Source organism: Colletotrichum orchidophilum (assembly GCF_001831195.1).
Source record: "Colletotrichum orchidophilum strain IMI 309357 chromosome Unknown Scaffold_10.1, whole genome shotgun sequence".
Classification (NCBI taxonomy): Eukaryota; Fungi; Ascomycota; class Sordariomycetes; order Glomerellales; family Glomerellaceae; genus Colletotrichum; species Colletotrichum orchidophilum.
This window is the reverse complement of record NW_019172966.1, coordinates 486125-505285: the sequence shown is the minus strand read 5'-3', so window position 1 is coordinate 505285 and position 19161 is coordinate 486125. Positions and strand designations below refer to the sequence as shown.

Sequence of the window (19161 nt, the reverse complement as noted above, 5' to 3'; positions counted from 1 at the left end):
TCCGCGGGCTTCGCTCGCCGTTTGTGGGGGGGGGGGGGGTTCCGTCGTCGACTCGTCATTGCCTCTGTAGAAGAACACACCTCTCGAGTCTCAAGCACCAGTGAGATGAGGTTCCATTCGGGAAACCCCTGGGATAGGGCAATACACACGAGGGAAACAGATGCTAATCGTTCATGATCCCGGCCTCCGTGTGGGCTTGGTTGATCCGTTCTCCGTGCCATTGCCACCATTTGTATCCGTACATGGGACACTGTTCCTTCACCGCCGCTCCCCGCGATTCTAACATTGCGATGTTCATGAGTCCGAGTGTGATGGCGTACTTGCCGTGTGATCGCGAGAGACCCCGTCAAAAAGACCCTGTCTTGTCATTTCATCGTCGTCGGGATGTCGCGACTCTTTCTCGCGCGCTTTGACCGGGTGGAACTCGACCCTCTTCTCATGGGGAATTTGGCGATGATCCGTCTTGATCTACAAAGTGCACGAATACTTTTTGACTCGGATTTCAGAGTTGAAGAGGACCCAAGGAAGATCCAAATCCCGAGTCAAGAACAAATCACGAACGTCGATTAGGAGGGTAAGTCATGTCGTTCGACATTCCCCCCCCCTTCTCAGCACTGGGCAACCCAGAGTCAGTGAGCCCGCCTGCGAGTGTTGTGCATCTCTAGCGGCGATTGTGTTTGTACGCGCATGTGTGCCCCTTGCGTCTTGTCTGTGGGCGAATGTGAGGGTGAGAGTTTTGTTCGTGTCTGGGCGAGTGAGAGAAAAGTTTTCGGTGAGGCTCAGCCAACGGGCTTACACCGATTGCCACGAACCCTGTGGCCAGCCATCAACCCAGCATCGAGAACGGCCCGACATGAGCGGTCTGCACTGCATTCTGCAAGGCGTCAACGTATCCCAATTCCGACGCGTTTCCCTGTGGCATTTCTCCCCGTCCCATCCAGCGTACATCCCTCCCATGTGGTTGTTCATTGGGGGAAAATCCTCCCCCAAAGGAACCCAAAGGGAAAAAAATCAACCTGCCCCTGTCGTGCCCCCCGATATCCTCGCCATTTCTTTTTCCATCAGCCGTCAAAACGTCGTTACCGCAGATACATGAGCCCCCCTATCCTTGCGCCCGTGTGGGGAGGAAGAACAGGAGAGAGAGAGAGGAAGAGAGAGGAACCACACAGTGAAGAAGGCTAAGAGGGCCAAGGGAAGGATGACCTCGGGCGGACGACCCCAGGCGTGACAGGGGACCAGGGGGAGGGAGAAGACCCATGAGATCCCCATACAGTGTCTCTCGCTTCGTGTCGCTCACCGACTTGCAGATCTACGATTTCTTCCGTGTTCCGGTCTTGCAAAGGATGACAGACTGAGAGTGGCTACAGGTGATGGTGCTTGGCGGTGTGCTCCCTGGTGTGTCTGCTCATTTCGCTTTGCTCTCGGGAGAGAGAGCTAAGAGGACTGGGGTTCTCTCGTCGCAGGTTGAGAAGTCCACATGGGATGGGGAGGAATTACAATGTAAGGTATACCTTACCTGCATTGCTTGTGGGGTCCAAAGTCAGGTCAGCCGCCTGGGCGAACCCCTGGATTCTTCTCTTCCGTTCGTCTCTTGTTCTTCCACTCCCGCGCCGTCTCCATCTTACGCCCCCGCAACACGAACAGTGGCCGGGAAGACCGTGGGTGGGAGGTGGCATGGATATATCAACGTCTAATCAGTCAGCCAGCGGATGACACACTGGTGCACAGGTGTGTGTAAATCGCCAAGCTACGAATACAATGTATCCGTACAGACGACAGCATCGCAACCGCACTTGGCCGAGCCTGTATCCGTACCTGCAGAACGCGCCATGCACGCTGCAGCTGCCCTCCACTCATTTAGACTCTCCCACCCCCCCCAGTCGACGTCTGTTTCATCTTCATCTTTTCGTCGTTTGACTCTAACTATCGCGATGGCTCAAAAGAGTAAAATCGACGGTGGACCGTCAACGGTGATGGAGAACCCGAGCAGCGAGCTCCATACCATCTGCACGACATTGTAGGAACAAGGAAATTTTATCCCGTCGAACCCCGACAAAATGACACGACTTTGTTGCTCGCTTTGGGTGATGATGCCCACACTGTCTGCTGTCTTGCTCATGTTTCATTTCATTTGGGTTTCCTTCGCTCTCGGAAGCTCCATAATACGAACTCGGCCGAGGTCCTTTTGCTGAGTACTCCAAGGGGTCGCCGTGCAGCTCTTTCGTGGAGAAGGTGTTGAATGTAACCGAACTCAATCGAGTCGCTGGGGACAAGGCGGCAATGTCCCTGAAAGAATCGAAAGATGCGGGATAGCATCAGCCAATGTCGACGTCTGCCTCACATAAACTCGCCCCCCCCCCCCCCCCCCCCCCCCGGGGGGCCCCCCCACCTCTCCCCCCCCCACCGCCCGCCGCCGCCCCCCCCCCCCCCCCCCACCCCCCCCCCCCCCCCCCCCCCCCCCCCCCCCCCCCCCCCCCCCCCCCGGGGGGAGCCACCAATCATTTCCCAACAAGCAGGGGCCGCAGAGCCCTTTGGCTGCCTGCTCACTCTCACATCACATCTCATTGCCGTTGCCCTCGTCGTCTTATCATCTCAGCCTTGCATTGCATCGCATCCGCGCATCCACCAAAGTACCGGACCATGTCATTGTCAGGTCAGGTCGTGGGAGGGAAAGACTCCAAGAAGCCTCCCCAAGCCCTTGAGCCTTATGTCTTGGCCCCCTTTGCCCCCCTTCCGGCGCGTCGGCCTCTCTATCCCCATCCGGACCTGCATCTCCTTCGACTCCCCTGCAAACGGTCAAAAGTAATGCCCACGCCTCCACAACCAAAAGAGGCGAGATGCCAATGTCGGAAAGGGGAAAAAAGAAAAAATAAGGGATGCAAAGTCACGCAGACGTTAAAAAAGGGGTTATGCATTCAGTAGCGAGCCAACAGCCGTGTTTCTCCCACCCGTTCCCCAAACCAGACTTATTAATGCGTCTCCGTTAAGATCGTCTCCTGCCCCGGCGCAGAGTCGCACCGGCCAACGGGATAGGTCAGTCTGACCTTTCCCCCTCGTGCTCCTCCGCCCCCCCCGGCTCGTCCTATCAGCGTCCGCACCGACTGCCCCCCCCTTCCCTTCCGCACCTCACGTACCGGCCTCGCCCCTCGCAACCGCCGAACCAGGCAGAAATAGTGGGTCCCCGGTCCCGTCTCCGGTCTCTCATCATCTCCTTCCACTGCCCCTTTTCCCACCTCACACTTACTATCGCGCGCGCACTCTCCAACGGCCGCGCATCACGCACCCGCGCTACTCTCCCTTAGCCTCATTGCGACCGCCAGCCAACAAGCCCTCATCAGCCCATGGGAAAGGGGTACATGCCCTTGAGTGTGTGTACTGTGCGCCTAGTATGCCCTCTGTACACCCCTTTAGACGGGAGACTAAAGCCCGCTAACCTCGCGCCCGTCACCAGTTGCGACCCTGGCGCATCAGGAAAGCGTGGCCGAGAAGAGAGAGAGAGAGAAAGCCACCAGCCGCCACCAAAAAAAAGTAGTCTGCGACGCAAGCGTCCAGAGCTCATCCTCAGCGGCCAACACGCCCCCAGGTGGGAAAGGCGGCGGCCAGACAAGGCAGCCAAATAGCTTAAAGCTTTGCCGTTCATCCTTGTGCTGCTCGCCCGTTGCTCCTATCCGGCAGCTCGGATAGCTCTAAACTGCTGGTTGCGGGGCAGGCAAGCAAGCGAAACCCCCAAACCCAAGCCTCTGGTCTTGGTCTCCCAGCCAGCCCTCTCGTCCCAGTGGAAAGTGTGGCATTCTAGCTGAAGCCTTCTTTTCCTTCCACGCGTCGAATCCGTTGGACTCATTTGGGTCGGGCCAGTCGTCGGGTCAGAATCCTGTAGGAGTCACGATTCTGTCTTTTCGTTTCTTTGCACCACATGTCGTGGCTGGGTGATGCCGGGCGGTTGTTGTGTAACCTGATGGCTGGGATCAGAACGACCTGGTGCCTTTGATGTTCGTGCGAGACATGGCAGTTTTTTTTGCCTCTCCCTTTCTCCCAATATACCGAAGCCTGGGAAAGGGGGGGTTGAGAAACGAGGCAGAGAGCGCGCCTGACTCGAAACGGGCTTCTCTGAGTCCATCATTTCTCATAGCTGCACAGGCGTTGGGCAGATTACGGCGGAGATGACAAGAAGCGCGCCGTGGAAATGAGGACGATGGGAGGAGCCATTGAGCCGGGTCAAGACCTACTTCTGATTGTCAGAGGCCGTCCCCGTCACCAGCCACGCCTCCGGGTCCGAGCCAAAGTGCAAGTCCGGCCTACTTTCATTACCACGCCACCCCCCTCCTTTTACGGCCGAGCACCACCAACCACCACCGTGTTTAATCAAAGTTGGGATGGCACCTCTCAAGGCTGCCAGATTGCCATGCCCACAAGGCGGCGTGTTAGCGCGCGCAAAGACGCCGCGCCACGAGAAATGGGAAAGAGAGACTACCACCGTGGCGCGCGTGGATAGGGGAGCTTTCTAGTGAAAACCCCCCGAGATTGTCGGTCCCGAAAGAGAGCGAGAGAAAGAGAGAGAAATCGGCTTGAGGTTGAATTTCTCTGCAACCCGCCAATGCGCGGAAGAGGATGAACGTCGGATCCGGGGTATAGTCAGGTTAGCGGGCGCCGACCGACCGACGGATGCAAGTGATCTTTTGGAACGCCCGCGGAACCAGGAGGGGGGTTAAAGATTGCGGGTTGTCTGGTGGAGATCGGAAGCGAGTTTCACGAAAATCTCCATGGCGTCTGCCGATGTGGCTTTTCCCGTCCGAGAGCGAGGGGTGTGTTTTGGGTTACTGGTACGTCAGGCCTCGAGATGAAGAAACATTCGCATCGCGATGGCCTCGTTGTATCGTGGGAAAGGCGTTCGCCCCCGACAAGGGTTGCTCGTGGCTTTTTCTTCCGATCAGTGGAGGCGATCTCGAACAAGGCAAGGCCCCGATAGGTCGGGTCCTTGAACTCGATTTCGAAACATCCAGGTTTGCCTGGACGAGATGGATGGCCAAGCACTCGTCGAAGATGATCAGTGGGGTTTCCAGACACGGGTTCAGCTTTGCGATATCATGAGCGTTTAAGATGGACATGGCCCAGTACCCGATACCGTGGCTTTCAGAGGGACCGATTGCTGACTCTTGGGCACTTGTAGAGAGGCTCTTTTCAAACCCCGATGTCGTCCATCATCAGCCTCATGACGATCTAGCTTCGGAAGCCGCCCGCCCATCTCTTTCCTCTCCATATGACAGAGCCGCTATGGCGCCAGACTGCATCACAGAGACTTGGAGTCCAGAACTTGAACATATCTAGCAAGTAGCGACTTCAGGCCAACATCTTCCCGCCAGGAACCACCGTCCGTCCCCAACGCCCGCGATGAGTCCCAGACGCACACACTGTAGGAGGAGGCAATATTCTGTCATACTAAGCGTTCATTAGCTCGCCCGCCTAGTCGGGAGATGAGCAGCGCAATGATCACGGCGCTCACGGCCGCTCTTGTCATCACGACTCACCGGCACTGACGCCCTTCACTCATCCGCCGGCGTTCGGCCGGGGGGGTCCGAGTTCCCCCTCTCCTTTTACACCAAGGCGGCGGGCCAGACGCCCCGGGAAACATTGACCTCATGCAATGTCAACTTTTGTTGCGTTGTCATTTGCGGGCTCTCGGACTGGCGAAGGCTGCACTGACTTCTTTTCGCGTGCGTGGTTTTCTTTCCTTCTTGTCATTTCCTGCTAGTGAGATTGCGGGCATAACGTGACTTGCGGTGGTAATGTGAGGTTTTTGCTGGTCAATGAAAGCACGGGCGAAGCCAACCTCACGGGAAGGGAACGTGCGAACCAACTATTCACTCGGGACTCGATTGGCGCGACAAGCCACTTGGCTAGTCAACTCTTGTGTTATATGAGCCCTCTCGATCACCGTCTCCCAATGGCGTACGTAGTAAACATTTCCTCAGCAGAAATGTTGCATTGGTTAGGATCAATGTCGTTGCGAAACCGGAACTCGGACCTGCGCGGCGACGGGCCGGAGATTGTGATGACGTTTGCCATCGCCGCTTTCCTTCGGACACGGGGATTCTTCACCGTCTCTCCCCAATGGGATGGTCACGTTCAGACTGGATTCGAGCTTCCAGACGATAACGAGGTTGGTCCACTATGCGAGTCAATATGGACGGCGTGATAGAGACGCTCAACATGTGAAGAACATGTAAATGCCACGAGCCGTTGAGTACCTCATTGTTGTCGCGATACTATCGGACTGGACGGTAATAATTTGAGGCTACAACCGAGTCCTGCTCCGGTGCTCATACCCGGCATTTTGGTGGCACTTGTTCCATCGTTCGAGTGTTTCCAGTCAATAATGAGGACCAGGCCGTGTGGACTATCACAGGCCCAAATTCCCTGCAAGGCATGGCGAGTAAGTCAACCACTGTGGCTTGCTTCGGAGTGAAGTGAATTGACCGAGAGGAAGGTTGCGTGAAAGCATCACTGCGGTCACGGCCACGTCGATGATAACTCCTTGGTGGTCCGCTCTTGGTGAAAATTGATGAAGCATCTTCCAAGGACGTTTCCATGCGCAGATTGCCGTAGTCCGAGTCGCGTTTACTCATCTGCAAGAGTGTGTATGAGTCTGGCCATTCTAGTTTGTGGTGCCCTTGTCGCATCCAAATCACGATACGTTTTCTCAAATCATCTCCTACCATGGTACGCACCTGTCATTTCAACCATACAAATAAGACATGATGGAACAAACACCCAGACTATCTGGCCGTTCAAATTTACCTCATTACAACGGAAGTATGGTCCGGACAGCCCAGTGAGCCTACATGTCCTTCATTTCCCGTGTGAACGGTATTACGTATCAAACCACCTGAGCTTTGGTGGCCACGTCAAGTAGAGATGTACGTAGCATATGGCAGAAGAAGTGCCTCGTATTGCGACATCATATGTAGGCTATGTAAAAGCTGCACAGAGGGACGAGAAAGATGAAGTGAAAACGGGATGGACGAGCAGCCTGTCGTTGGCCAATGTCGGAAAAATTTGCAACATGGATCCAACCTCATCCAGGTCGCTGCCCCCAGTTCCATATGAAATCAAACCCAGTTCGGGAACCCTTTCCCTCTACATCGCACCTTAAATCCCTCTCAATACGACTGACGTCCTCCATCGTCTTGACCGTATCCTCCCCGCCGTCTTCGACGATAGACATCAACGATGGTCTTATCAGGCGCAGGATACCCGCGGTGGCTTCATCTTGAACTGACTCATCCGCCGCCCACGAGTTCCAAATCTTTTGCTCGCAGTTCTGGAAGCCCAACTTTTGGAACTTTTTGAGCAGGCCCATTGGAATCCTAGCACAGGTGTGAGCAATGAGACCTTTTGTCCCTTTTGGTTGCTGGCTATGCGAAAAGGAGGGAGGGGCAACGCCACAGCAGCGGGAACTACTCACAGTCTATCCCTCCCGACCTTCGCATCATGCTGCATAGTCACCCACCAGAACTCCTCGTACGCCCTGCTCAGCGGATAGAACCTGATGAACAGGTCACTTATGTCCTCCCAGAAAAGCCACCCGCCCGGCGCCAGCAACGCGCGCAGGTGCCCCACGGCGACGTCCCAGTCGTCCTTCTTCAGCCCCAGCGCGAGCAGCCGGACGTGCACGAGGTCGAACGTACCCCTGAACTCTGCGGGAAACGGCTGGAGGACGTCGTGCTTCCGGAACTCAAGTGTCGGCTGCTGCTGCTGCGGCGGCGGCATCGGCGGCGTCGGCATTTTGAGCTGGTCAAAGTCGAAGCCGTAGAGCTCCGACCTCGGCGGGACGATCTCAGAGACGGACGTCAGCCAGACGCCGCTTCCCGTCGCCACATCTGCGATCCGCGGGGGCCGTCCTTCTTGGGCTCGGAGGGCTGAGAGGATGTGTGGCGGGAGGAGGTCGCCGGTGAGGGGCAGCCAGACGTGGAAGTGGTTGTAGGCCAGGCGCTCGCGCTCGTCGTCGATGCTGCCGCGGTTGAGGTTGTAGATTGTGTCGGTCCAGGAGGCGTTTGCGGGTGCTTGAGGTTCTGCCATGTTTGATGGCTCCTTTGACGGTGATTTGCGTGTGAGGTCACGTTCACTTCTCAGATTACTTCATCGTCAACGTGCCCCTTGGGATGGGAATTGGATAGATGTGTACTTTCGTTGGAGCTGGCATCTTACATCTGTCGCAGTTAATGTACAGCAGGTCACTTGTCCCGCAGCCTCCGAGTCCATCAGCCCCCTCTCATCCTGCGTGTAATTGGCTTCGGCATCTTGATAGGTGGATAGAAGCTGAGCATCCTGGGCCGTGGTGTGATGCTCTGAGCTTCATCCTCGAGCTCCGGCATTCGCTTTACCCCTCATTGACAGATGACAACTCTAATCTCCAAATCTACGCCATGTGGTGTCACTCGTGGAACTTCGGAGAGGAGGTGAACGATGCGGGGAAGAAATTCCGGAGCATGTTACCCGGTCTGAGCTTGAGGTGTTGTAGTCGAAAAGTTGTGCTCATCTCTCATGTCGAGCATCATTCTATCCAACATCAGACTTCCTCTACCAAACAATCCCTCTTTATTCTGTAACTCTATCTGACCATGGGACTTTGATAGCTCCACAAGCTTGGCAAGCCACTCCTCCGACTATCCTGGACTGCACATCATATCCCAATCACGCCCGTCGATGAGCTTCTCATCACCTCCCACCGCTTGCTCTTGCCTCTCATACAGCCACAGGAAACAAAGACTCCCGTTCTCGCCGTGCTCAAGATCGAGAAGCCGGCTAGCCGTGATGGTGTAGTTTGGCAGGAAGACGACGTTGGTCTGCAAGTCAATCATACTGCTCCGAGGCTTGCCACAACTGTCAGAAACTTTGTCACGGGAATCGGGGAGAGGTTGTCGGCTGAGACTGTCAAAGGATCGACGAATGTTGCCTGTTTGTTTCGATCCGCACGCCACGGGAAAACCCATCTCTTCAAAGGTTGAAGGATTGCGTTTGAGGGCTGACGGGGTTGGAGAAGGGGGGGGAGAAGATTGTGATGAGGAAGAAAAGGAGATAGAAGCACACGGAGATTGATCACGTATCTCACCTTGGGCGGGCTGAACGGTAGCGAGCTGTGCGTTTGGTGGCGTTGCAGGTACACATCGAATAGTTGGTAGGGTGCCTCCAGCAGTATCCCGGCTTTGCGCTTCTCGGCCCTGGGGGTTGGATTCGAGCTGGTCGACTTGCCGACTTGGAAGCGAGGCATCTCTCAGGTTCTCGCTAGGCCTCTCATCTCCAGTTGATGGCTGGTATGCTCTGTGTTGTTTCGTAATGGTCAAAGGGGCGGGCTGGTCTGAGTTAGGTCACGATAGGCTCTCGGGACATTCAGATGTCTTATTCACCTTCAAAGATGCTCGGGTAGCAGAGTCCAAGCTCGTCGACCTGACCGAAGCAGACCCGGGCTCCGGTTCAACATCTCGATCATAGGGCTCCGGACGACTGCAATCTGCCCGCGAACGGCCTCGATCAACGGTCGCCTCGGCAGCGTCTGCGGGACAGCGACCCCTCGCAGGCCTCTCGCGGTTCAATGAACCCCTCGATAGCTGTCTAGTTTGGTAAAGCCGCGGACTGCTCAAGCTCTGGCTGCGATGTCTCCGGGACTTCGTGCCGGAAAAGGACCTCTGAAGGCTGGACCCGCGCTCAGGGAGTACGGGTTGTCTTGCCGTCATAATCCTGGGTCCCATCGGTTGCTGTCTTTGCTTCACTGGGTCGGGAACCGAGGTGGTGGTGGCCTGGTTTCCGGGTACGCTCGGCCGTTTCTGCCATACGTTTTCTAGAAGCTGTGGCATTTCGCGCACTTGTTGTATCGGAGGTTGTGATTGTCCCTGCTGCTGTTCTATTTGTTGTTGTGGCTCTTGCTGGCCATGTTCTACCCGTGACCCTTCTTGCTCTAGTCCAGGGGGCGACGCAGGATAAGGGGGCCCTTTAACCGCTGGTTCTAGTTGTGTTTGCCTTCGCTGGCACTCATGCTGCTGCTGCTGCTCCGATGTCACCGGTACCTCTTCTTCTCGTCGCTGCCGTGGCTGTTCTTCTTGCCTCGGTGGCAACGTCTGCTGACGAGACTGTATCTGCGGTTGTGAATAAGTGTAAGCTTGTGGGGGATAGCCTTGCTGCTGTGCTTGCTCTTGATACTGAAGGCGTTGAGGGAGCTGGAGACGCTGAAACTGCTGCTGCGGCTGAAGAACCGTCGGAGGCACCGCGACACCAGCAGTGGCCGCGGGAGGAACCTGCGGAACGGAGGGGATAGCCATCGTCGTAGCCCCAACCCCGGTTGCGATACCTGTGAGGGCCAGAGGCGGAGGCGACACCGCCTGCGCGCCCCTGCAGTATATGACCAAGTGGCCCATCAGCCAGGGTCCAGAGACCCCAAAGACGATGCCAGCGAAGGCAACGGCGGCGTTCTCGGGAACGGCTGCCCTTTCACCGATGCTGTACACCAGGACGACGACGGTGAAGATGATGAGAATGAGGATCATGGCCGTGGGGAGGATCTTTGCGGTGTAGTCGTGGATGACCCTGTCTGTCGTTGGGCGAGGCATGTTGAAGAGGCAGAGGGTGACTTCTTCTTGTTCGAGCTGGTATCAATTCTACTGTTTTGAGACGTTCAAGGTGACCGAAGCAGTGCTCGTTGACTCCAGGTAATGTGGTCGAGCTTTACGACTTGTGCTGAACCTGGGATATGTAGGGACTTTTGGGACCACTCTCTTGATGAAAATGACTATTTAACTAGCTGGTTGAAAGACGCGAGAAAGCTTTGGTCCACACTGGTAGGCAGACGAACTCATGATATCATTCTAGATTTCCCCCCATGCTTCGTAGCAGTGTACAGGAACGTGTCTCATATCTCTCATAGAAGGCGTTTGCTTGACAGACGCATGCTTAAAACACAAAGAATGACGGTAAAACAATTTTTGTCTATTGAAAAGAAAAAGCCGAGCCAACCCCCCCTTTCAAAAAGAAGAGGCTTCCAAAGAAAAACATCACCAGTCATCAAGGACGCCGGTAGGGTTCATAGTGAGACCGCGGTCTCGTCGCCTCCCCTTCCTCCCGAACGAGCCATTGGCTAAAAGAAACCGGCGTGGCAGGCAACTCGACAGGGACGGAGACGCTGCCGTCGCGGCCGACGGAATCCGGACTGTAGTGTTTCCACGTGAACTGCTTCGTCAACGGCGGCTTCATCTTCACGGCGTACGCCGGCGGCGGCGAGGTGTACCGCGGCAGCGAGACGTCTTGTTCAGAGTTATGTTCACGGAGCTGTTGCCAGGGGCGGGTGAGGAACTCTGCGGGCCCGACGACGCTTTCGGATATGGACCGTCTCTTGAACCAGACGAGGCACGTCAAACCGGCGACCGAAGCAATGGCTGCGATGGTGGTGCCTGCAATGATGCCGCCACGGGTCTCGGTTTCTGAGGGCGATGTTGCTGCCGACGGGGTCGGGGACTCGTGGCCCAGGGTGGCAGATGGTGTTGACGACGCAGCTGGAATAGTCTCGACGGTTGTAGCTGTCGCTTCCTGGGTGAGCGTCGGCATTGCACTTGTCGCAATTGTCTTTGTAGATGAGACTGACGTGCTGGTGGTCTGAGGCCCCTCCGGGTCGACATCCCAGAAGCAGACAGAATCGGCCCGGCAGGTGTACCCAAACGGACAACAACTACTTCCGCATTGTGGTAGGGATTGCTTGAGTCTCGTGGTATGGATCGGGCTCGTCGGGTTCCTGACCACGTCTTGCAGACTGACATCGCAGGTGATGGGCGCGAGAATGTCGCATGAACTCCCCTTTGGACAGCACAAGACGGTGGTCCTCTCTGCCAGGATCATGCAGGTCGTGTCGATGGGACAGCAAAAGTAGTCTGCCATGCCGTTACCACAGGTCGTGTATCCTTCGACGGGGCAGCTGGCGTCGGCGAGTGATGTGGCTCTGGGTGTAAGTTGGTGGCTGACATTATGAAGTTGGGAGGCTGACGGCGAGCGAGGTATGATCTTCAGCGCGGAGACGAGGTGTCGGTTGCAGAGTAGCCAGCCACATATGCATAGCCTCTTCCAACTTCCTGTTGAGGCCATGTTGTTAATAAAGATTAGAAAACAATTTCCGAATTGATACGGCTGCAAGAAGTAAGTAGAGATGGAGGGAGTATAACATTCAAAGGAAACCCAACCAAGAGAAAGGCCAGCAACTCGAGAAAATGCCATGGGCAGGATCGTGTACGCAGAGGAAGTCATGGTATATCAATATCTCGTCTCCCCCAGGACACCATACCCAGTAACGGCCCTGTTGGTTCTAGTCGACGAGCGGACCAACCGATGGACATGACCTGCCGCGATGATGGGGCTTGATGTTCGGCGCAGACCCGCTGCCCTCGTCGTCGCCAAGCGCGGCCAATCAGATGAGCCGTCTACGCGCGAACACTTACAACCCAACGCCGCTCCAACAGCAGACGCCAACCTGCAGCAGGACGAGGCAGCAGAGAACGAGGGCAGCAGTGCTAATTTACCGTTGCGTCGGTGCCGTCTAGGTCATGCGAGTGGGCAGACACGAGGGTCAGATGCAAGTGTACCTTGCAACGTCTCAGAAGGAAGGCCAAAAACGGGAAAGCGGGTTGGCGTGAAGCCCAATTGTGGCATTCTGGCGCTTGTTTTCCTTGTCCCTCTCGCGGGCCTGGGTACAGGACCCGGATGGCACGATACCAGGTTGTCGATAAGGCAGGCGAGACAATCTCGGTCCCGGGAGAACGGTCACGGCGGCTATGATGTTTGCGCCCGGGACCCAAATTTCACCTGTCCGGTCTTTGTAGAGCATGCAAGGCGGGTCTCAAAGAACGGTCTGGGAGAAGGTCGATCAAACGCGGTGGGCGAAGCGAGGCATACACTCCCGCGACGCGGCAGGATTTTCTGAGCTGTTGAAGCTGGGAGGTTGAATGTCGGAAAGACCAAGGAGTGCCGTCGAGTAAGGGGTCCAAAATGTTGGATTACCACGTTGACTACTTGACGTGTGTTGTGGCGGGACGAAAGACACCGTCACGGCCAAAAAGCCAGACGTGTATCGGCGCGGCCTTCTCGGAACGAATTGCCGGGTTCGGGCGACGTCGGCGTGGGATTCTCGGGGTATATGGGGCCGGAACCCGGAGCCGGGTTTGGTGCTGCCGGGTCGCACACGGAACCGCATTGTGCTCCCGAGCGTATGCCGCCTCTTTTTGCAATGCGCATTACAATGGATTGTCGTGGAGCACTTCAGCCGCCTCGACCATGATAATTGCGAATTGAACGCCACAAGAACTGCATCGTCACCTTTGGGTGCGCCAAGCGCCAATCCAGACTAAAGCAACAAATGAGTCTACATGACGCAGCCTTCCCTCAAATGTGAGGGATGGCGTGCAATCGCGCACCTCGACACGCGGGAGAGAGCACTGGCCCACCAAGCGAATACAAGACGTCATGAGACATGTCCTATGCTCCGGCCATGACTCTTCCTCGCGTCCTTTGGCCTAATCCATCCACGGCTTGATTAATTGCGAGCCTAGAACCGTCATGCTTTGACAATGGAACTTAGACCGAGGCAAAATCCCTACTCGGAGCGGGTATTGAAGGCCAACAAAGGAGCGACAGGGGTATGGAGGGGTGTCAGCTGATGTCAGTGCCAAAACCACAGCATCTCCAGCGGTCCCTCCACCGCATCTTGAGGGAGACGAGGCGACTACAGGTGCTTATGGTGGGGTTCCATTACCTTAGTAAATCCCGCCTGTTCTCGGCTTCTTTCCCCAGACGAAAGCCCCTCCCGATCCCCCGAGATCCCGTCGCATTTCTCAAACGACCACCTACCAAAATATCCCAGTTTCCGAAATTCCCATCCCTCCCTCCCTCCATCACTCAGAGTTCGAACACTTTCTCCAACTCTCCCACCTCTTCGGTCCGTTATCAGAGTTCCATCCTACAGGAAACCCCCCCCCCCCCCCCCCCCCCCCACCCCCCCCCCCACCCCCACACCCCCCCCCCCCCCCCCCCCCCCCCCGAGTTACCCTTTCCCCCACTCCCCCCCCCTCCCCCATTACCAAGTCCCCCCCCCCACCCCCCCCCCCCCCCCCCCATCCAATATTCGGCATCCAATTGGAAACAAAAACCGCTCTTCCAGCCTTCCACGTCCCCCTTCAGTTCGTCTCTTGCTGCAACATGCTCAGGACCATCGCCCCCCGAGCCGCGAGGTATGCATCATACACCGCAGTCAAAGTGACATGTGAAGGTCTCACACCCCAATCTCTCCGGTTTAGGCGCGCCGCTGTATTCGCAGTAGCACCCCGCATCACCACATGTGGCACCTTCGGATCCGCGAGCAGATCTCTCTCTGTCTCTGCAACCGCCGCCGCCGCCCAGTCTCAGCTCAATGCCAAAGTCGTAGAAGACGGCGTGCAAATCAACGGGCTGACGGGAGTATCTGCCCGTAGATCGACGCTGTAAGTCGGGCCCAGCCCACCCACACCGGGCTGCTTTGCCGTCACCCCCCTCTCTCAACCCCCCGTGTCGTCGGCCCCCCAACGGCTTCGGCTCCGGCTCCGGTCGACCGGTCCATCACCACGCGACATCTTACAGGCCTCAACTAACTCCAACTCTCCAATCTAGCCCGCATTTCTGGCTTAGGTATGTTGTAAACCGTGAATTGCAGGATCCTCCTCGTCTGATTAACACACCACCGCCAGAGACAACTGTCGTTGCAGCAAGTGTGTGAACCAAGACACCACACAACGAAACTTTGATACATACGCCGTAAGCCTGCCACCTGATCATCGTGACTTCGACTGCAACCCTCAGCAACCTTCCAAAAAATATCGTCCCGACTAATAATGCAACGGGGGCATAAACTGTAGATCAGCCAAGACATCCGGCCCTCCAACATAAAATCGGAAGAACAGGGCATCAAGGTGACATGTGAGTGTGCAACTCATAAAAGTCCTCGTATGCGTTTGAGGCATTAGATTGACAGTGATGCGACCACAGGGGAGCAGGATGGTCACCAGAGCTTCTATCCCTGGCAGTTCATCAAGCACTATCTGCAGAATGATCACCGCAGTCCGGAGCAGGTCAAGTGAGGCATCTCACCACACCCTTAAAACACTGACCTGTCACTGACTTTACCCAAGCTATCACTTCTGGGGTTCCGACGTTGGCAACAGGCGCCCCGTCGTTGAGTACGACCACCTCATGTCCAAGAAAGACGAGTCGGGCGTCGCAAAGTTGACAAACCTCATCGTAAGCAAGGCATCGTCTACTTTGGCGCGACAGTAGACTGACACGGCGCAGCGCCAGTACGGCTTCGCCTTCGTTGACGGCACACCCTACGACACACCCGACCCGACGCAGCGCGTCCTGGAGAGGGTCGCCTTCATCCGTGAGACGCACTACGGCGGCTTCTATGACTTCGTCCCGGACCTCGCTATGGCCGACACCGCCTACACCAACATCGCCCTCCCGGCGCACACGGACACGACCTACTTTACGGACCCCGCCGGCCTGCAGGCCTTCCACATGCTCTCCCACGAGGCCCCGCCGGGACAGCAGCTCCCCGAGGACGGCAAGCTGGGAGGAGAATCGCTCCTCGTGGACGCCTTCTACGCGGCCCAAATCCTGCAAAAGGAGGACCCCGCAGCGTACGACATCCTCTCCAAAGTGCGCCTGCCCTGGCACGCGAGCGGGAACGAGGGCATCACGATATCCCCCGACAAGAGGTACCCCGTGCTCGAGATCGACCAGGAGACGGGTAAACTGCATCGGGTGCGGTGGAACAACGACGACCGCGGCGTCGTGCCCTTCACCGAGGACGTTTCGCCGACGGAGTGGTACGCGGCGGCCCGGAAGTGGGATGCCATTCTTCGGAGATCCGACGTCGAGTTTTGGTGGCAACTAAAGCCCGGTCAGGTTTTGAGTGAGTGCCATGTTGGTGTCTTGCGTGAAACGACGCAATGCTGATCAGATTCGTGTCCAGTCTTTGACAACTGGCGTGTGATGCACGGCAGAAGTGCGTTTGAGGGACGAAGACGCATCGCCGGTGCCTACAGTGAGTTTCTCGAGATTGCAAACCTGCGTGTGTAAAACGATTATAACACCGTCATAGTTAACCGAGACGACTTTGTCTCCCGTTGGAGAAACACCAACTTCCCCCACGAACACGTCCTGAACCAGGTTGTTGGCTAAAGAGAAGGCATGACAAGGTGTCAAAGTTTGGGTAGAGTTGCATTGGCATGTGAAGGCGAAATGGTTCGCGAACAAAGGCGCAAAGAGGAAACCGTTGATATCATCTCATCCGTTCATCTTCATCGCTGCGTTGGCCCGACCCGGCCGGTTTCGTTTCTGGCAGGTCTCGTGTGGCCGGCGGGTCCCCTGTAACTAAAGCGGCTGTAGTTTACACGTGTAGAAGCGCGCCAGTCGAGTCAAGGCGGGGGATGTGCGTTTTAGCCCCGATGGCCCCGCGATTCAGGACCTTGCCATTGAGCAAATCCGCCGTGTAATTGACATTTGCATCTTGACACGGCCCAGTTCAGGAGCAATGCGACCCGAAGAGCCCCGAAGGCCAGGAACCCATGGCGCCAGGTTCCCCCCACAAGAACCTGGAACCCACCCTGGCGATGGCCGAGGATGAAGAACACATGAGACATGCAGCAGAAGGCAATGGCCATGCGGAGGCATCTCCCCAGTACCGGCTTCAGGGTCAATGACGGCTTTGAGACGCGCACTGGCTGCTGCCGCTACCATGGACCCCTCCATCCGTTTTAGCGTCGAGCGGCACAGCAGACAGCTCCCTCGAGCCCCACAGCATCACCTCGCTGTCGATTGTTCCGGCGCATGAGCCAGGGACTCATTGCCGCGGCGCGCTGGCCATACTAAGGTAGTATTAGTATTAGCTCCTCCCTCAAGGGCCGCTTCGTGGAATCGTCGAGTGGAATCCTCAGTATCTTGGAGTGTGGTGAAGCTTTCTCCCTAGAACCTTGTTGAGTTAATTAGCAAAAAAGAGACCCTCTTGCGGCAATATCCTCCCCGCCGACGCTTGTTAAAATGTTCCGCCACACCCTTCGCGCTGCGGTCTCGCGGCCTCGAAACCTTTGTGTCCCTCGTGCCGCAACCGCCAGCAATCTCGCGAGATTACAGCCCTTTTCCACGACAATCGCAAGAATGGCCGACATGAAGGACGGTGCTTTCAAGCACGATGCCACCGTGGCACCACAAAGCACTCGTGTGCTGCCTCTGTTCTCTCTCAAGGGCAAGACGGCTATTGTCTCTGGAGCCGGTGCTGGTATTGGCTTGCAAATCGCCCATGCCTATGCCGAGGCGGGTGCCAACGTTGCAATCTGGTACAACAGCAACAAAAAGGCCCTGGACCGTGCTGCCGAGATCGAGAAGGAGTACGGCGTCAAGTGTACGTGAAGGCGCCATAGGAAGACGTCTAAGTTGTGTTGCTAATCCTTCCGCAGGCAAGGCGTATCCGGTGAACGTCACGTCCCACCAAGCCATTCAGGAGTCGATCCAGCAGATCGTGTCTGAATTCAACGGCCGCCTCGACGTCTTCGTTGCCAACTCGGGCATCGCGTGGGAGGAAGGCCCTTTGATCGACGGACCGATGGACGTTGCGGACAGGGTCATGGCCGTCAACGTCAATGGCACCGTCTACTGCGCCCAGGTTGCCGGGGAGCACTTCCGCAGGCAAAAGAAGGAGGGTACGACGCTCGACGGTAAGAAGCTCGAGGGCTTCACCACCGGCAGCTTCATCGCCACCGCCAGCATGAGCGCTCATGTTGTCAACATCCCGCAGGCGCAAGCGGTGTACAACGCGTCCAAGGCAGCTGTCGTCCACCTCTGTGAGTGCTGCAGTCCTGGCGTGAAGCAAACGGGGCTGACAAATGAACAGGCAAGAGCTTGGCCGTTGAATGGGTCGATTTTGCCCGCGTGAACACCGTCTCGCCCGGATACATCAAGACTGAGATCACTGCTTTTGTCGATGCAGAGTCCAAGAAGCAGTGGAGGAACAAGACTCCGATGGGGTGAGTTGATGAGATGCAGAACGCGTGAATTCATGGGCTGACATGGCAAACAGACGCGAGGGAGAACCCAGCGAGCTCAAGGGCGCTTATTTGTACCTGGCATCGGACGCCGCCTCATACACTACCGGCTCTGATCTGGTCGTCGACGGAGGGTACTGCTTGCCATAAAGAGCGAAGGACGATGATACCCATGAGGATGCCGTAAATATGGAAGATGAAAGGGCACCGTGGCGGACCCGGAGGATACATTGGCCGGCTAGCAAGGGGTTCGGAGGCTACTTGATGAGTCGATAAACCGACTGGAGCTTGCTCGCGAGGCGTATCGAGGTCATTGGCTCGAATGCGGCAGCGACGACAGACTGTTCAGCATCTTTAGGTCCCAGGGATACCATGCCTATGGATAGAATTGCAGCCGATAGACTGGATAGAGGTAGAAGAAAGCTGGCGCGGATGACTGAATGATGACATTTGAACATACTTGGCCGCCGAGGATCATCTCTCACCGGATTCTGGCTCGCGTGTGGTGCGAAAACGTGGAGGAGGGGCTGGCGAGCGGGTTGTGTCCAATGCGCGTCGTGATATTCCATTCTTGGCTGGTCAAGTCCGAGGTGAACCGTGCTGCATGCAATTGGAGGTGAAGCGAAGTGGAAAAAGCGCTGTACGGATACTGTTCGGTGGATGAGGGGGAGGGGAAAGGGTCCAATCCATGCAGCGTCAAGGTAAGGTACGTACTGCTCTTTTCCTGGCGGAAGTGGGGGGAACAGCAAAGGCAACTGGGTGCCTGTGGCTGCCTCTCTTGTGAGTACGTGAGCCATGGTGAGAGGGGTGTCACGTCAAGGTACTTCACTCGGTACACAATTTTGCGGCGGGTTGGATGTATACCAAGCCTCAGCGTCCCGCCGTCCGCGGGCATTTGGCGTCTGCCACCTGCCAATTCATCTGAGGTGAGGTGTGCGTGTTCACAGCTCCCAGCTTACTTGAGCGACAGCACCAGCACCCTGACGTGCCCTGAATTGGCGATGTGGATCGCTGACAGTAGAGTCTCTATTCGTACTTTAGTGGTCGGGTAGGTGTCGCC

The 19161-nt window shown here is 56.5% G+C and overlaps 8 protein-coding genes across 8 annotated transcripts; 5 read left to right on the top strand and 3 right to left on the bottom strand.

The window, feature by feature from the left end:
• Window positions 1-1374: 1374 nt before the first annotated feature.
• CORC01_01978 (uncharacterized protein) lies at window positions 1375-1713 on the top strand (the record flags this gene model as incomplete). Its single annotated transcript, XM_022613631.1, has 1 exon — window positions 1375-1713. A coding segment is annotated over one exon (339 nt), but the record flags the coding sequence as incomplete, so codon positions are not given.
• Window positions 1714-2640: 927 nt separating this feature from the next.
• CORC01_01977 (uncharacterized protein) lies at window positions 2641-2922 on the top strand (the record flags this gene model as incomplete). The annotated part of the gene is made up of 1 exon (XM_022613630.1): window positions 2641-2922. One exon carries the CDS (start codon window positions 2641-2643, stop codon window positions 2920-2922), a length of 282 nt encoding a protein of 93 aa, XP_022480014.1.
• Window positions 2923-5941: 3019 nt separating this feature from the next.
• Window positions 5942-6193, top strand: CORC01_01976 (uncharacterized protein; the record flags this gene model as incomplete). Its single annotated transcript, XM_022613629.1, has 1 exon — window positions 5942-6193. The coding sequence occupies one exon, from the start codon at window positions 5942-5944 to the stop codon at window positions 6191-6193; it is 252 nt and encodes an 83-aa protein (XP_022480013.1).
• An 879-nt stretch (window positions 6194-7072) lies between these two features.
• CORC01_01975 (methyltransferase domain-containing protein) lies at window positions 7073-8076 on the bottom strand (the record flags this gene model as incomplete). The annotated part of the gene is made up of 2 exons (XM_022613628.1): window positions 7073-7364; window positions 7463-8076. 2 exons carry the CDS (start codon window positions 8074-8076, stop codon window positions 7073-7075), a joined length of 906 nt encoding a protein of 301 aa, XP_022480012.1.
• Window positions 8077-8663: 587 nt separating this feature from the next.
• On the bottom strand, window positions 8664-10601 carry CORC01_01974 (developmental regulator flbA; the record flags this gene model as incomplete). The annotated part of the gene is made up of 3 exons (XM_022613627.1): window positions 8664-8953; window positions 9110-9350; window positions 9405-10601. 3 exons carry the CDS (start codon window positions 10599-10601, stop codon window positions 8664-8666), a joined length of 1728 nt encoding a protein of 575 aa, XP_022480011.1.
• Window positions 10602-11052: 451 nt separating this feature from the next.
• CORC01_01973 (uncharacterized protein) lies at window positions 11053-12123 on the bottom strand (the record flags this gene model as incomplete). The annotated part of the gene is made up of 1 exon (XM_022613626.1): window positions 11053-12123. The coding sequence occupies one exon, from the start codon at window positions 12121-12123 to the stop codon at window positions 11053-11055; it is 1071 nt and encodes a 356-aa protein (XP_022480010.1).
• Window positions 12124-14226: 2103 nt separating this feature from the next.
• Window positions 14227-16242, top strand: CORC01_01972 (trimethyllysine dioxygenase; the record flags this gene model as incomplete). The annotated part of the gene is made up of 9 exons (XM_022613625.1): window positions 14227-14507; window positions 14674-14691; window positions 14751-14817; window positions 14919-14979; window positions 15049-15136; window positions 15192-15300; window positions 15352-15973; window positions 16034-16105; window positions 16163-16242. 9 exons carry the CDS (start codon window positions 14227-14229, stop codon window positions 16240-16242), a joined length of 1398 nt encoding a protein of 465 aa, XP_022480009.1.
• Window positions 16243-17217: 975 nt separating this feature from the next.
• CORC01_01971 (short-chain dehydrogenase) lies at window positions 17218-18251 on the top strand (the record flags this gene model as incomplete). The annotated part of the gene is made up of 4 exons (XM_022613624.1): window positions 17218-17461; window positions 17517-17900; window positions 17951-18083; window positions 18137-18251. 4 exons carry the CDS (start codon window positions 17218-17220, stop codon window positions 18249-18251), a joined length of 876 nt encoding a protein of 291 aa, XP_022480008.1.
• Window positions 18252-19161: the final 910 nt, after the last annotated feature.